General features: G+C 43.1%; 1 protein-coding gene across 7 annotated transcripts in view; it reads left to right on the top strand.

Moving 5' to 3' along the window:
* Nucleotides 1–15,491, top strand: part of PTPN21 (protein tyrosine phosphatase, non-receptor type 21) — a 66,532-nt gene that overhangs the window by 32,508 nt on the left and 18,533 nt on the right. For 6 of the 7 annotated variants that reach the window (XR_003096238.1, XM_025215548.1, XM_025215551.1 and 3 more), the window contains 4 exons: nt 7,198–7,265; nt 7,756–7,826; nt 10,165–10,252; nt 11,448–11,536. Coding sequence is in view for 5 of the 7 variants with exons in the window: in XM_025215548.1 (XP_025071333.1) it covers nt 7,198–7,265; nt 7,756–7,826; nt 10,165–10,252; nt 11,448–11,536 (316 nt within the window). In the remaining 2 variants the exon portion in view is untranslated. Of the gene's footprint in view, nt 1–7,197; nt 7,266–7,755; nt 7,827–10,164; nt 10,253–11,447; nt 11,537–14,334; nt 14,441–15,491 lie in introns of those variants that run through there. The other variant, XM_025215552.1, reaches the window with a different exon arrangement.

A 15,491-nucleotide genomic window follows, 5' to 3' on the forward strand; every position in this document is an offset into this window, starting at 1 on the left:
GGGAAAGAGGAATAAAAGAACACATGATTTAAGTGTTTTCCTTGTAAAAGCTCCCTGCTTTTTGTACAGTATCATCCCTTTCAAACAAATGTCTGCTGTGATAAAGTTTTGTTATAGAGAGATCATATTTTTCATGTTTTGCTAAATGTCTTTGTCACAAACACTGTTTTAACTTGATTCCAAGATGAAGTTTTTCCTCCCAGTTAGCATGGGGCAAAAAGCCTCTCATCTTCTAATTGCACTGAAGGAAATCACACTAAATACTTTGCCTATCATTAAACTGCTGCCAAAAGCAGCATGTGCTGAGCAATGGAAACCAACTATGAGTTGATTAAATGCAGTCAACACTGAGTGTGACGATAAAACACATGGCCCACATGGGCAAATATGCTGATGGGAACCTTTTTTTGTTTGTGTGACTTAAAAAACCAAAACCAAAACGGGTAGTTGCTCCCCCAGGAGGGAACGAGCACCAGGCCCAGAGGCATTACAATACGAGGCCAGCACTTGGACAGGCTGGAGCAAGTGCCGACACCCTCCACTGGGCCAAACATGATGGTGGGAACCTTATCTTTTACAAATTTTATTAACAACACACTTATCACCTTACACCTACAAAGCTTCACATATTGAGCACCCATGTTTTACCAAAACTTCATATCGCAAAAACAACCGTATATCCAAAAACATACAACTATATACATTAAACCTTTAAACAACATAATCAACTTTCCACAAAAAACCCTTACAGAACTCTTTCTTCATACAGGACCCCACGAAAAATCATTGCCTCTATTAATCTCCACTCCTCCCATCAGTCCTCTCTGTTGGTTCAGTGAAACAAGTGTGTCGGGTCCTTTTTCCTACCGTCTCCTCCACTAGCAACAGATGATACTCAAAAAGTGCAGGACCATTTCCCATGCCCCCTGTGCATGTGTACGGTCCCAAAACGTATGTCCCACTGCTGCTTCTTCCCCACACCTCTCCCGTTGGCACCTTGATGAGCTCATCAAGCTCCATCTGTGTTGCACCTTTCTCACCGGCAAGGTATTTCTTACAACCATCCTTACTAGGTCAGCATGTTCATCTTTTAGCTGTATCCATTGGGATCCCTAGCACTCTGATTTCTCTCTCTCTTATTTGAAGGCCCACCTTTTCTAAGTCCCTTCAGTTTCCCACTCCTGTTATGGTGCTTTTTTATCTATAGTTTAGCCCCTGTTGCTTCTCCATGCTCCATACTCTGATGTATGCTGATGTATGCTTTGGCACCTTTTCCACTGAAAGTCTGTCTTACCTTTATATCTTCCATGTATGCATTTTACCTCTCCCCATCCTGGTATCTTTACTGCACTTATGACCTTATCTTTTCTTATTCTTCATGCTAACGGTTTTATGCCGCCCACAAATAGTAGTGGCAACAGAAAGGCATCCTTGTCTCACCCCTGTATGGATTTTAAAAGTCTTGCTTAGATGCCCATTAATTAGGACTTGACTCTCCACATCTCTTACAGTAACTTTTCCCAACATGTACATTTTTATGGGAACCTCGTTTTTCCCAGCACTTTGAATATGTAATCATGATCCACTCTGTCAAGTTTTTTCTAAAACTAGGTTTGCTATAACTGTGTTTATTTTCCTCTCTTGGATGTGGGACAATATATCTCTCATCGCTCTGATCATTTCGGTACTGTGCATACTTGGTTTTCGTGTATTATCTTCTGGAGGTTTTTCCTCATCCTCAAAACCAGTCTTGACCATTAATTTGTTGTCAATCTGTAATTGGTCTCCAGTTTTTGAGAAGTTCCTTCTCCCCTTTCTTGAAGAGTAAGATCACAATACCACTTGTAACATTTTTCCTTGCCTTTCCTGTTTTTGTTATTTCCTTGAACACTCCCACTATATCCCTCTCTACCCATGCCCAAAACTTCTTGTAAAATTCCATAGGTAATCCATCTGCTCTTGGTGAATTCCCTCTTTTAAAGATTTTTAAACCTCCATTTTTAAGCATTTCTCCACTTCCTTTAAGCTTATCTTGTCTTCCATCTTCTTTGCTTCCTCCTCCTTTACTTTCTCTTCAATCTCTTCCAGCAAAACCTTCATCTTCTTCCTGTCTGTTTCCTTAGAATCACAGAAAATTAGGGTTGGAAGGGACCTTAGAAGGTCATCTAGTCCAACCCCCATATCATCCCAGCCAGGGCTTTGTCAAGCCAGACCTTAAAAACCTCCAAAAACGGAGATTCTACCACCTCTCTAGATAACCTGTTCCAGTGCTTCACCACCCTCCTAGTGAGAAACCTTTTCCTAATATACAACTTAAACCTCCCTTGCTGCAACTTCTTCTGATATAGCTATTCATAAAATCTCTTCATTGCCTCCAACACCACCTCCTACTTTTCCACCCAGATACCACTTTCCTGCACTGCTTTTAGCTCTCCTTTTGCTGTCTTAACTCTAGCTGAAAAGTATCAGGACCACTCTTTGTTTTCTCCCGCCCAGGGTGTTTGTGCTAAAAATATTTTCTCTCTCTTCTTTTTTTTAAACCAGATTTCTATCTCTTGCCTTGTTTCTTCTAGGTTTTCATACCTGACTTCCTTCTGTGGCTTCCTTTAGCAGCTCCTGCATCTTTCTTTGTAGTTCTCCCAGCTCTTTCATTCTTTTCCCCACAGTTCTTCAACCTTCCTTCTTGAAGAATTTTCCTGTCCTTTTCTTCACCATCATCCACCATTCTCTGGTATTTCTTCAGTGTTCTCCACCCCTCATACTGTCACATGTGCACTTGATGTATCCCTTCATCTTGTAGCCGTTGCACATTTAACTTCCAAATTCCTCTTCATCTTACAGAGCTCTTACCAAGACTCAATTCCATCCTCAGCATCTGGTTATCACTAAATGCCACAGCTACAGTTTTTTTCTTCCTTATCGCTATTAGTTTTGATACAAACACAAAGTCAGTTCTTGATTGTTTTTTTCCTCTAGGGTCAGTTCTAGCAAAAACTTTCTCCCCTGCCCACACATCTCTCAGTGAATCTGGGCCTTTGTACATGCCACAGAATTGGCCTTTAAAGCAGCTTAAATGCCCTTTTGCACCACTTTAATGGCGGTGCTGTTTGTGTGTTCAGCAGCATATTCTGCTTTAAATGACTTTGGTACGTAGCAAGATAAAACATCTCTGAGGTGTTTTAGTTTGCTACCTAACAAAGTACAGCAGTGCACAGGGTGCTGGAAGCCGATGTGCCTGGGGTTTGGTGAGCCCCGCACAGCTCGGGGGCTGCAAGACCCGGCAGCAGCCCATTCAGGAAGCCTCCACTGAAGAGAAAAAAAAAGTGGTGAGCCTGATCTTTTTCTTTTTTTTCTCCCCGGAGCCTGCCTGCCTGAGCTGTGCGGGGGCCTGGTGTTTACCTCTGTGGCTGCGGGGGGGTGGGGGGAGCAGTGCTTCCCTCCATGGCTGTGGTGCCCCCTGGGACTGCCTGGACTGGGTGCAAGGTGGGTGGGTGCTGCCTGGAGGGCCCCCATGCAGCTCAGGGACTATTTGGCATGTCAGCAGCTCACCCCCACCACCCCCACCCCCGCTGAAGAGGCAAGTAAGGAACAGGCCCCCACCCTTGTGTACATGCCATAGGGGTTTAGATCAGTTTAATTCTCCCTAAATTGAAACTGTTTTTAAAAAACCACCAGTTCAATTTAGAGAGAACTAAACCGAATTAAAACCCCATGGTGTGTACAAGCAACCTCTGCTTTTATTATATTTGCTAACAATCTGGATGAACTCTCTAAAGTTCTGTCTCTCCCTTCCCCTGTTCTGTCACCTGCTTCTATTATGCAATTGAAGTTCCCCACTATTATGCTCAGTCTCCCTCCTACCACATAAACTGCTAGCTTTTTAAACACACCCTTCCTCCTCCCCGCCCCACTCCAAACTCTGGTGTTGCATATATGTTGAAAACTTCTAATTCTGCTCCTCTGACTGATAGTGTCATTTGCTGCAGTCTGCCACTGATGATGTCTTCCATCTGCTTTGCTTTCACCTTTGGATTCTTGACTCGTATTGCCACTCCAGCCACTTTGTTTTCTTTTGTCCCTCACCACCAGGATGGTCCCAATCTCCACCTTTTCTCAAAGCACTTATACTCCCTTTCCCTTGGTATCCCACATTCTTGTAGGCATATTATATCTTTCCTTACTTTTTTAACATTAGTTCAACCTGTTGCTGTCTCTTCCTTGTTAGTATGCTCCAGACATTAATAGATTCTATAATCAGTGCTGTTGTGCTTGTTTTAAAAAGAGTGCGCCTGTCCCTTTTAAGGTTTCCCAGCACTGCTGCTCAGCATGATTGACTCCTCCCTCCCACCCCCCCCCCCCCCCTTTTCCCCCCCTTCCCCCCGCCACCTTCATGCCTGTCACTTTTGCAAGCTGCTTGACTGCGTTTGCTTTCAGGAAAGTTGCTGTTTCCCCACCTCCCTGCCGCTTCCTGCCTCCAGCCCCCCCCCCCCCCCCCCCCCGGGCTGGAGCCCGGAGAAATTAACTGTGGGAAGTGGCTCTCTGGCTCTCTGTTTCATTCCCCCCATTTTAAGGTTTCTTTTTCCTGATTTTCTTCCCTTGTGTTTTCTTCCTTTCCTTTTCTTCCCTGACTCCTAGGCTCTTTTATTTGTTCTACCTCCATTTCTTCTGCTTGTTTGATTTCTTTCTCCACCTTCCTCCCCTCCACACCCCTGTCTGGGCTCTTTCCCACTCCCCTTCCTTTTCTTCTGTTTTTTCTTGAGCTGCCTCAGTTACAGATATCACGCACTCCTCCTTCTCCTCTCCTCCCTCCTATGGGATCTCCTTCACCATTTCTACTTCACTCTCACCCTTCTCTTCTCCCCCACTGTCCCTTTCTGATTCATGCTGTTCCTCAGAGGGTCTGACCTTGCTTGTATAGAGGCTTGAGACACCTGTGGAATAGGTGTCCCTCCGCCCCACAGCTCGTGCATTTTAGGGACTCCTGGCACTCTGCAGCTCTCTGCTCCTTACCTTCACATCTGTAGCACACCATGGGGGAGCAGTGTGCAGGTGCCCTTCAGGTGGCCATCCTTGCTGCATTACTTTGGTTGCCCATGGTATATTAGAAAACCCCAGTGGGGCTGCAGCTGGATTGCAGACGGGAGGTGCTGAACCCCACCTGGGCTCCACTCATTTGCTCTCTACACAACTTGTGCCCTCCAAGACCACATCCAAATACTATATTTGTCCCATGTCTTCTCTACACACATTATTCTTTGCACATACAATTCCATCCATCTTTCTGTCTTCTGCCTCTAATAAATCCATTTACATTCTTACTGTAATCACTTGTTCCCTTGACTTTTCCCCTGTTATAAACTTTATCCTTCTTAATTCCTCCCTCCCACATTCCTCTGCATGTTTCTTCCAAAAATATTCATACTTCTCATTGTTTCAGTAAGTTAGCTCCCAAGTCTGCCTGTTTTGGAAAGCAATCAGGCTGGTGAGATGTTCCAAGTGCACTTCCAGTATCTCAAACAGTACCATTTCTATTAACTCATATCTGTCCGTCATTGATCCTGTCTACATCCCATCACGGGTTGATATTGCTTTTATCCACAGTCTCCAATCTTCCCTGACATCTCTTGGTACATCTTCTGTGTCTTCCTGCTGTGCCACTCCCAGTGGGCTGGTATTCTGTCATGTTCCTGTTGTTTTCTACCTCTCATCTGACATATCTTTTCCTGCTGTTCCCACTCTATCTCACATTCTCCTCTGCTCCTGTCTTCCATCTGGCCTTGTTCATCTCCCCATCACCTTCTTTGCCACTGCCTCTGTTGTTGCTGCTACTTCTGCTGTTGCTCCTATTATCATCTTCACTTTTTTTCTCTGCTTCTCCACCTTTGTCCACTCTCCATATGTCTCTAGACTTTGTTTTCTGCTCTTCATTCTACTTTCCACTTCCTGGTTACTTGCCACTACTGCCATTATTTTGAGCTTTGGATTTCCCTTCTCCACTCCTTATACCCTGACACACTCCTCTGCCCTTAAGGTATTGATCAGGCTTTCAGCTGATCACTTGATTTTAGCCCAAGAGGTCAAGAAAATGCTGATATAAAATATATAAAGGCTGGTGTGTGTGTGCATATGTATGTATATATGTGTGTGTGTGTGTATGTAAATATATAAATAACCCCCCCCTCAGGTGTGTATATACACATATAACTTATATAAAGGTGTGTAGGTGTATGTGTATACAGACATACCCCCCTCTACGAATCTGTCTCAAAACCAATATGGCTCATTCAGTAGCTCAAACCACATGTTTACAGTTGCAGCATTCTCATTCCCTTTACAATAACTGCACTGTGTACTTGTCCTCCTATGCACACATGCAGTGGGGGCATGGTGCATGTGCTTTCCCTTTGTCTTGCTGCTCAGCCTTTTGGCTAGGAGCAAACAAGACTGGGGGCATCTGAACCCCAAGGCTTCTGGGCCTAGCACCTGCCTGTAGGATGCTGCTGTGGATTTGGGGAATATCTGGAGCCCTAGACTGATGGGTCGGGGGGAGGGGAGACTGCTTGCCCAGTGGTAGAGCCACCCAGACTTGATGATTGAGCTCTGCTCAGTCAATAGTTTTGGAACTTGACTATTGGGTTTTGCCCAATGGGATCTGGAACTGATTTGGCCCTTGAAACAAAACATATCTATATCTATATCTATATATCTATATATATATTTATGCTCAAAAGTGTGTTTACGAAACAATCGTGCTAAAACCTGCAGCTGTTTCCCAAAAAAAAGGTAACATGCATCATCCTGGATGAACTAAGTCTGTGGGTACTGTATGCAAATTGCTACAGTCATGTTTAATTTCAAAGTTACTGTTTTCAAATTTTCTCCTGACTTCCATGTGCTCAGGGAAAGCAGGGTCTGAGGGAGGGGGAAGGGGCTGTCGGGGGAAAAATTAGCAGGGGGGCAAAAAGCAAAGAGCTATCTGATTCCCTAGATTTCTTTTCCCTGCTATAGCAGTGAGAAGGGGACAAATTCAAAGCAGACATCCAGTAATTGGATTCTATGCCTGGAAAATTTGTAACAAATTTATAAATTTTCCATATATAGAATCTGATAATTGGGGGGGCATCTTATAATCAGGTTAGTCTGTTCATTCCAGTTAATACTATACTTGAATCCTATCTGTTCTCTTTCATTTTTTAGCTGACTTTGGAGACTATGATCAATATGAATCTCAGGAGTTTCTACAAAGATTTGCCTTGTTTCCTGTGGTAAGTACTTCTTTTCAGAATCTGTTGAAGGAAAGCAAATGATTTGGAGAGCCCCTTCATTAGGCGCAAAAATGTGCAAACACTATACCAACAAATATCAGTGCTTGATCTGAGAGGCATTTTAATGCAGCCTTTTGTTCTCTCTATAGTTTAGTGCTCCCAAATTAATCAAAGCACAAATCACAGATTCTCTGCATTTGCAGATGTAATTAAAGTGTTTATCAGAGACTTGATTTGGACATACTGCTTTGACGTGCACAATAAACACTAGGGATTGCAAAACATATATTTATCTATGGTAAACATTAGATGGAGGGAAAGACTCAGAAAAAGGAGCTACTTTTGGTATATTTTTTCATAGTAGTTGATTGATAGTAAGCTAACTGCAGGCTCTGGTGGAAGTCATGGTCCTATTTAGGGAATAAACCAATTATTTTATCCTTTAAAAATCCACTAATACTGCATTAAAGCAAAATGTATTTACCTTAAGGGTTGGCTACAAGAGGAAAACATACTGGAAGAAGCAACACAGAAAGTGGCCTTGTTGCATCAAAAGTACAGGTAAGAGTAATAAAATATTGAGATTTTGAAGCACTTCAGCTATGTGACATTAAGAAAACTCAAAAGCTCAAGACGGTAAAAAACGGAGTGAAAAAGGCATAAAGAAAAGGAACACCAAGATCAATGTGCTCATAAAGAAAGGGAAGGGCATACATAGGAGATAGATTTGAAGCATAAGGATGTAGATAATACTGAATTAGGTTAGATATATAGGTAATGAGTACAGTGTATATGTTACACTGTGACTATGGTTGAAGGTCATTCTGGCTCACTGGGACTGAAATTACTACCTTTTGTGTCATCTCAGCCTCACATCCAGACTACAGGTCTCCAGGTCACTAGAATCTAGGTATGATTAACTGGGAATATGTAAATAGGAATGGATAGTGTGCTGTCTCACAGAGAGTTCGTTCTTCCATGTCACAGGTGAGTCAGAGTTAGACAGCATGAGAGTGCTGATATTTCTGTTCTATGCTGCAAGCTTCCATAAGATTCATGACCTGCCACAAGCACAGATTTACCAGAAAACAAAGAATGCCAGCACATCTCTAGGAGTCTACCTTGATTGCAAACCTTTTGAAACCACTGTACTTCATGCTGCTTATGGGGGACAAAAATAAAATGGTGTCTCCATTTGTATAATGCTTATTAAACCATTAATTTAACTTAATATCTCAGGTTATGGAAGGAAGTAGTGACCACAGTTAGAGCAGTAATATTTAGCGGGTGCTATTAATACACAGTAAGGTAACTGTGCATTAAAATAAGGTGCAGTAAACTGTACCTGGGAAGGGGTCTACACATGCCTCTGTTTGGGAGCAAATTTGCTCCCAGTGGGAGCAGTTGAGACCAAGGATGCTTTGGCCTCCCTGCCTTGCTCTGCCCTGCTGCAGCATCCAGGGAGAGCTCCAATTAACAATTAGCCTAATTAACAGTGCAATAGCTGCTGCAGTTACATGGTGATGTAACTGCAGCAGTTGCTGCATACAGCTGCTCACAGTTACATGGTGATGACTTACTGCACAATAGATTAGTTCACTGCAATTAGTTCACATAGATTAGTTTGCATAGATTAGTTCACTGCGCAGGTGTAGGTGCACCTGTTATGTATGAAATATTCTCAGGACTGAACAAATTAGTAACAAACTCAGATAAAACATAATGCATTGGAAACCTCAGAGGAAAGGTTTAGATGTATTTTCTTTATTGGGTTTATTTTAATTTTTTGATCTTGCTCATTTCTCCTGTAATATTTGATCTTGCTCATTTCTTCTCTAATGCTGTGGTGAAGGAAGAGTGTGATATGGTTTTGTGGGTGTTCTGAGGTAGCGCAAACAGTAACTCTTTAGGAGGGTTTAATGAGAGGATTTTGAAGTGACATAGCTGGACTGGGAGATTGTTCTGTGCATAAAGTTTGGTAGAGGAAGAGGAGTGAAGATGGGAGTGGGGAAAGAAGTGGAGGAGATTGATATTATTGGAGAAAAAGAGAAAGAACATTATAAAAACTAAGTGTGTGTTATTTTTCAAATTGTGCAACCCCTAGCACAGTGTTGGTGCTAGAGATATTTGAAATGCTGGCTGACAAAATTATGAAGCTCCTTGAATGGAAGTACTCAAATTTTTAATTTTGAGAAGGTGAGTAATGGGGGGGGAAAGAGGGATTTCAGGAAGGATGTGACAATGGTTTGAATCAGGGTAGAAGGTAAATTTAAGTGGTGTATATGAATGGAGTGGAGAGAAATGAGAGAGAATTGGGAATTGAGAGCTGGGAAGCTTGAGAGAAACATGTTAAACGAGTCAAGAGTGTTATTCGTTGGTGGGTTTGGGCCCACCAGGAACTACAGCCCTCCCTCAGTGGCTGGAAGGAGGCCACTAAATGTACAACAACTAATTCTTCAGGACCAATTGAGAAAAGAGGACCAGCAGTACAGGTGATAGGCTAATAAGTAGGGTGCCAAGGCATGTCACTGAGAAGAGAACTCCAAATAGCATCCTCTACCCCCTGAACATATCTAAGGAGCTTGTGGGTGAAACTCCACTCAGAGATGTGCACAGACAAGGGGGCTCCAGAGACCCCCCAGTCACCTGGGCTCCTTCTAGTCAGCACCTCCTTCTTGGTAGGGTGGAGAGATGGTCAAGTTGGCTAGGTTGACCAAAGGTGATGGGATTTTTTGGGGCTACTCATGGGGTGCACATAAAGCAGCAAGACTTCACAATTATTGGATGCTTTTCTTCAGGATTTTCCAGCTTTGAGAGTGTAGTTGAGAGGAATACATACAGGGTCATTAAATTTAAATTAAATCATTGAATTAAAATGAACCATTGTGTTTATTTGTAGAGGCCTTACACCTCCTGATGCAGAAATGTTGTATATGCAAGAGGTGGAGAGAATGGAGGGCTATGGTGAAGAGAGCTACCCTGCAAAGGTAAGGGTGGCTTTGATACTCTGCCTTAACTTAAGGGTAATCATTGTAATGTTTTTTGTTTCCTAATGTTTTTTTTGCATTGAAAAAGGTAACTGCAATATAAAATAAATTTTTGGGCCTAGTACTTTGTAGTCACTTGTACCATCCCACTGACTTCACTGAGACTATTCAGGTATAGAATGGCTGTATCATGGGGTCCAGTAGGTGTGCATTATGTTGAGGAAAGATTGTTATATCTTAAACTAAAGATTTAAATCTAGATACCTCCTTGCATTGCCTTTGTAAGAATATTTCAGTGAACTCGCACAAGTTGATAATTAATGCTTCTGTAACTTTTGTTCACAAAGGGTGTCCTTACACGTGTTCTGTGGGTAGGGGTGCAGACAAGATTCTTTGGGTAAATCCTCCAATATCTTTTATTAGACCAACTCAAATAGTTGGAAAAATTTTTCTTCGCAAGGCTTCAGGTACAGGTACCCTTCATCAGGCTGAGGAAGCATCTGCAGTTGGTCTGTGCTCTTCCTGGATGGAACAGTAAAGCAGCCAGAGGCCAGTACATATGCAAGAAAGAAACATTCATTCCCCTTCCCTCCCACCCCCAACCTGTCTCTCATCCATTGACTACCCCAATTTACATTTTCACTGGCTGGCTTTCTTGCATACGTTCTGGCCTCTGGCTGCTTTACTATTCCAACCAGGAAGAGCACAGACCAATTGCAGATGCTTCCTCAGCCTGACGAAGGGTACCTGGTATCTGAAAACTTGCAAAGAAGAATTTTTCCAACTATTTGAGTTGGTCTAATAAAAGGTATCAGATTTGCCCAAAGAACCTTGTCTGCCTATGTCCTTAGATCAGCACGACTACAATCTACACCCCTGAAACATGGTTTGGGGTGGGGGTGCACTTTAATTACAGCGGCTCTGAGAACCACTCAAATTAAAGCGCCTGCAGCTTCTTGTGTATTCAGCATCCTGCGCTTCAAAATGGCAGCAGGGGTGCTTTAACTAAAGCTGAATGGGGACGCTGAATACATGAGACACAGGGGCTACTGGAACACACTAATTAGACTTGATTAATTGAGTCTGCTGCGATGTGCTGTAATTACAGTGCATTAGAGCAGTGTCCCCGCACATGGACAGGCATCCGAAGAGATTTTTTTCTTGTACTTGCTATATTTCTGGCTACTACTTGCAGGACAGCCAGGGAAGCGACATATTCGTTGGAGCTTGTCTTGATGGTGTCTTTGTGAAACACAAAAATGGTCGGCCTCCTGTTGTATTCAGGTACGTGTTAAACCCCATCAGAATAACACAGAGTATTTTACCAATGTCATTTGATGTGCTGCCCCAGCTACTTTGGTGGCATCTTTGAGAAATGCTATTTTTATTCATTTGCAGTGCTTTTCACAGCTTTAAATGTATATGAGGTCAATACAAATTTTGTTTGTGTAATTGCTACAATTTAAGCCCTGTTAAATTTATTATGTATTTGCAATTGCTAAACTTTCTCAGCAAAAAATACACTTGAAAAGGAAGTATCACTTTATTCTTACTGCCTTCAATAGGAGATGCATGTGTGCATCAGTGAACAGAATTTGTCCTATTGAATGAGAATCTAGTAGCTACACATCTAGAGACTTATTGGCTTTTAGTGTTATTGTGGCCAGGTATACCTTGTTTTTGGTGGTTTTCATCTGATCAGATTGAATTTTAATTAAGAGCCAAATCTTGCAAGCCTTATCAAACTCTTGAGTAAGTGGCCCATGCACCATGGATCTCTGTCGGGGTCCAAGGTAGCAACCTGTCTGTATGCTGGGAGCTTTGGTCAGTGACATTCCATAGTTGCTATCTTGTCATCCCTGTCCTTGCTCATGCCAGGCACCCTTTTTATGCTTTTGCAGGGAGTGCTGTTATAAAGTGGTTTTACTGTGCTTTTGACTGTTTTTGTGCACAGTAGAACAGCAACAGTTCTATCGGGTTTTCTGGCTTTACCTGCTAGTAGTTACAAGGATTTGGTTCTGTATTTTGAATTGCTTTGTGAAGACAGTATTTCCCTCTTATGGGTTTGCCTGTCTGAGGTATATTGAAGATGTTATATCAAGTTGTACAGTTGTGTGAGATTGGAAATGATCAGATAAACTATAAGGGAGTTTATACATGTGGTCAGGGAGTGAAGGGGGCACTTTAATTAGAGCAGCTCCAAGAGCATCATGTGTATCGTCAAATGAGCTTTAGTTAAATTGCCCCCACCACCATTTTTTAGCATGGGGACGCTAATACATTTGATGCGGTAATTACCATGCTCTAGCAGACTCGATTAAGCATGTCGGAGTAGTCTCGTTGCATATGTATAGGTGCCCTAAGAGTTTATAGAATATCTTCAATAAAAATTATTTTTCTCTTGAAAAAATTGCCAGAAATTAAGTGGCTTCAGCTTTTCCCTTATCTTCATATAGTTGATCAATAGTCAAATACATGTTGCTTCTCAGCCTGCAGCTTCATACATGTATAGTTTTGTCTTGCATTTATTCTCATGTATCCAACATAGACATGAAGAATTCTTTTTCTAGCATCTAACTGTTCTCTTCTTTTCCATACAAGGGGGTCTAGCTGCACTAGATTACAAGATTTATAATTCTGTTTTGCTACATTTTCTTGTACACGTCACAATCACAGAAAATTACTTTTGCTTTCCAAAAAGTATTTGTTTTTGAAGTAATCAAAGATGCATTTGGAAATGTTTACTGTCCCACAGACTCCTTAAGTGGACAAAGATGGTGGGAATAAAATTGGCACCATTATGTAATATGTCTATCTAATCAGTTACATGATTGCAAGTGATTGTTTAAACAGCATCTATTCAAGGATATAGTCATGGAAGATGTAACACCTTAACTATTATCTTAAAGAGCTTAATTGCATGAACTGATAGCAGTGAGTAAGGATAGGCCAGGGAGACCTGGATTCAGTTCCCTGCTCTACTACGAATAGGGGTGCACCAATACCGATAGCCAGTTTTTAAGGAGGCATATTGGCCTATACCGATCTGATTTCTGATACAGCTGCATGCAACTAGTAAGTCTGTTGTGGTGGAAAGGAAAGGGCATGAGTGGGGAGGGGCAGATCAAGGCCTATGGGGCTGGGCCAGGGGCTGGGGTAGGTGCTGCCCAGCCCGGGAGGGCATGGGGTGGGGGAAGGGGGCATGTGCCCCCCAAATCTGCGCAGAGCGGGCTGGAGCTGCGGGCTGGAGCTGCAGGCTGGAGCTGGCGCTGGCATTGCGTCGGGCTCTTCCTGGCAAGGGCTAGGATGAGCTGTGCTTGGGGCAAGTGGTGGCAGTGCTGGGAGGCGGGCTACAGGGCAGGCTGCAGCTACACCATATTTTGCTGTAGGCCCCCCGTAACCTCCTCTCCCAAGCACCGCTACTACCTGCCCCAAGCACAGCCCCAGCCCAGCCCCACCCCCCCCACACACTGGGAAGATCCTGGCGCAGCCCTTGCCCAAGCCCACAGTTGCAGCCCACCCTACCTGCACCCCACACAGATCCCAGGGCACATGCCCCCTTGCCTCCCCGTGCCCTCCTGGGGTCCATGCAGTGGCAGGAGCTGCCCTCACCGCCCCAAGCCTCCTAGATGACCTGTGTCTCTGTCCTATGCCTTGTCCTGCCCTGGCTAGGCAGCACCTGTCCCAGCCCCTGCCCCATTCCCTCCCTCACTGCATGGGGCATTGATCTGCTCCCCTTCCCTCCCCACTCCCCTTCCACCACGGCTGTGTTCCTTGCTGCCTGGGTGCTGCACTGCAGCGGCGCACACGCACGGGCATTTATCGGCCAAATTATCAGCCACATTCGGCCGATTTCCGATACAATCAATTTTCTTTACATTGGTGCTGATCCAATATTGGACTGATGTATTGGTGCACCTCTAACCACAGATGTTTTTTGCAATCAGATTTATCAAGTTATTTTGGTGCCTGAAAATGGAGATGGATAACCAGTGAGATAGTCAAATGAGACATCAAACGTAGTTTCTGCAACTCTAGGCATTTACCCATCTTTGTAAATCTGACCCTTCTCTGCCCATCAGTCCCCTGTCTACAACACTAGGATGATGATGATTTCCTACTTCACAGTTGTGAGGATAAATAAGTACATTAAAGATTGTGAACCAATTAAAGTACATCAAAATTAAGGTACTGAGGACCATAAAACACCTTCATTGGTACTGCATAAAAACAGGGTAAAATTTAATTTTCATAGCAGATTACAAGTGCAAAATGTGTAGTACAATGTCATTTTTTTTAATGCTAGGCACAGTGCTTCTGACAGTTAAAATTAGAGTAAGAAGTCAAGCATATGTACAATTTTATATATCTTACAATTCTATCAGAATTTGCTTTTCTCTTAATTAGAGATGATGTTGATGTAATTAAGAATGCATGTAGCTTAACTAGTTGAGAGACAAAAAGTACAGCATGAGTAGCAAAGCGTTATACATTATTAACAATACTACCCCAGCTGAAGAATTGCAATTATATCCCCTCTTCCTATTAAAATAGTTTTAATGGGCAGGCAAGAAGTGTTCTGCTTATTTCCCTGGTACTGCACAGTTTGCTAAACTTGATTCACATTGATGAAAAAGAATATTAATTAATCTCCACCTAACCCAGGGGTGGGCAGTTATTTTGGCTGGAGGGTCACTTAAGTTTAGGTGACCTGTCGAGAGCTGCACACAAAATCTTTCAGAAGATATAATGTTAACAAATTATAGATAAAAAACAAATCATATACTAAAATCAAACATCTACTTCCTATTATGTTAAATATTTACATTTTATTTCAAAAAATAATTTTTGTCCTGATTTTATGTTTCTTGAGCAGTGTATCTAGAGGCAACTGCATAATAGCTCAAAATAGTCTTACTCTTGTATATTATATGTGGGGGAGGACGCAGAGGTATGTTTGAGGGGTTCAGGGGCGTGTGTGGGGGTTGTGTCTGGTGACATGAGTGTACATGTGTGTGTGTGTGTGTGTGTGCGCGCGCAGGGCTGCCTGCACACTAGGTCCCAGGAGCTGGCTGGGGTGGGGGAAGGAAGCTGAGGCAGGGGGTGCATGCTGCAGAGCTTTCCTGGGTAGTGCATTGCAGGCATGTTGTGCACCCCCCATCTGATCCTTGGCTGCCCCTACGGCATTCCACATGGGGCTGAGTCCCGCTTACTCCCACCCAGGGTAGCCTGCTCTGCG

This window comes from Alligator sinensis, unplaced genomic scaffold (genome assembly GCF_000455745.1).
Source record: "Alligator sinensis unplaced genomic scaffold, ASM45574v1 scaffold1141_1, whole genome shotgun sequence".
NCBI classification, from domain to species: domain Eukaryota; kingdom Metazoa; phylum Chordata; order Crocodylia; family Alligatoridae; genus Alligator; species Alligator sinensis.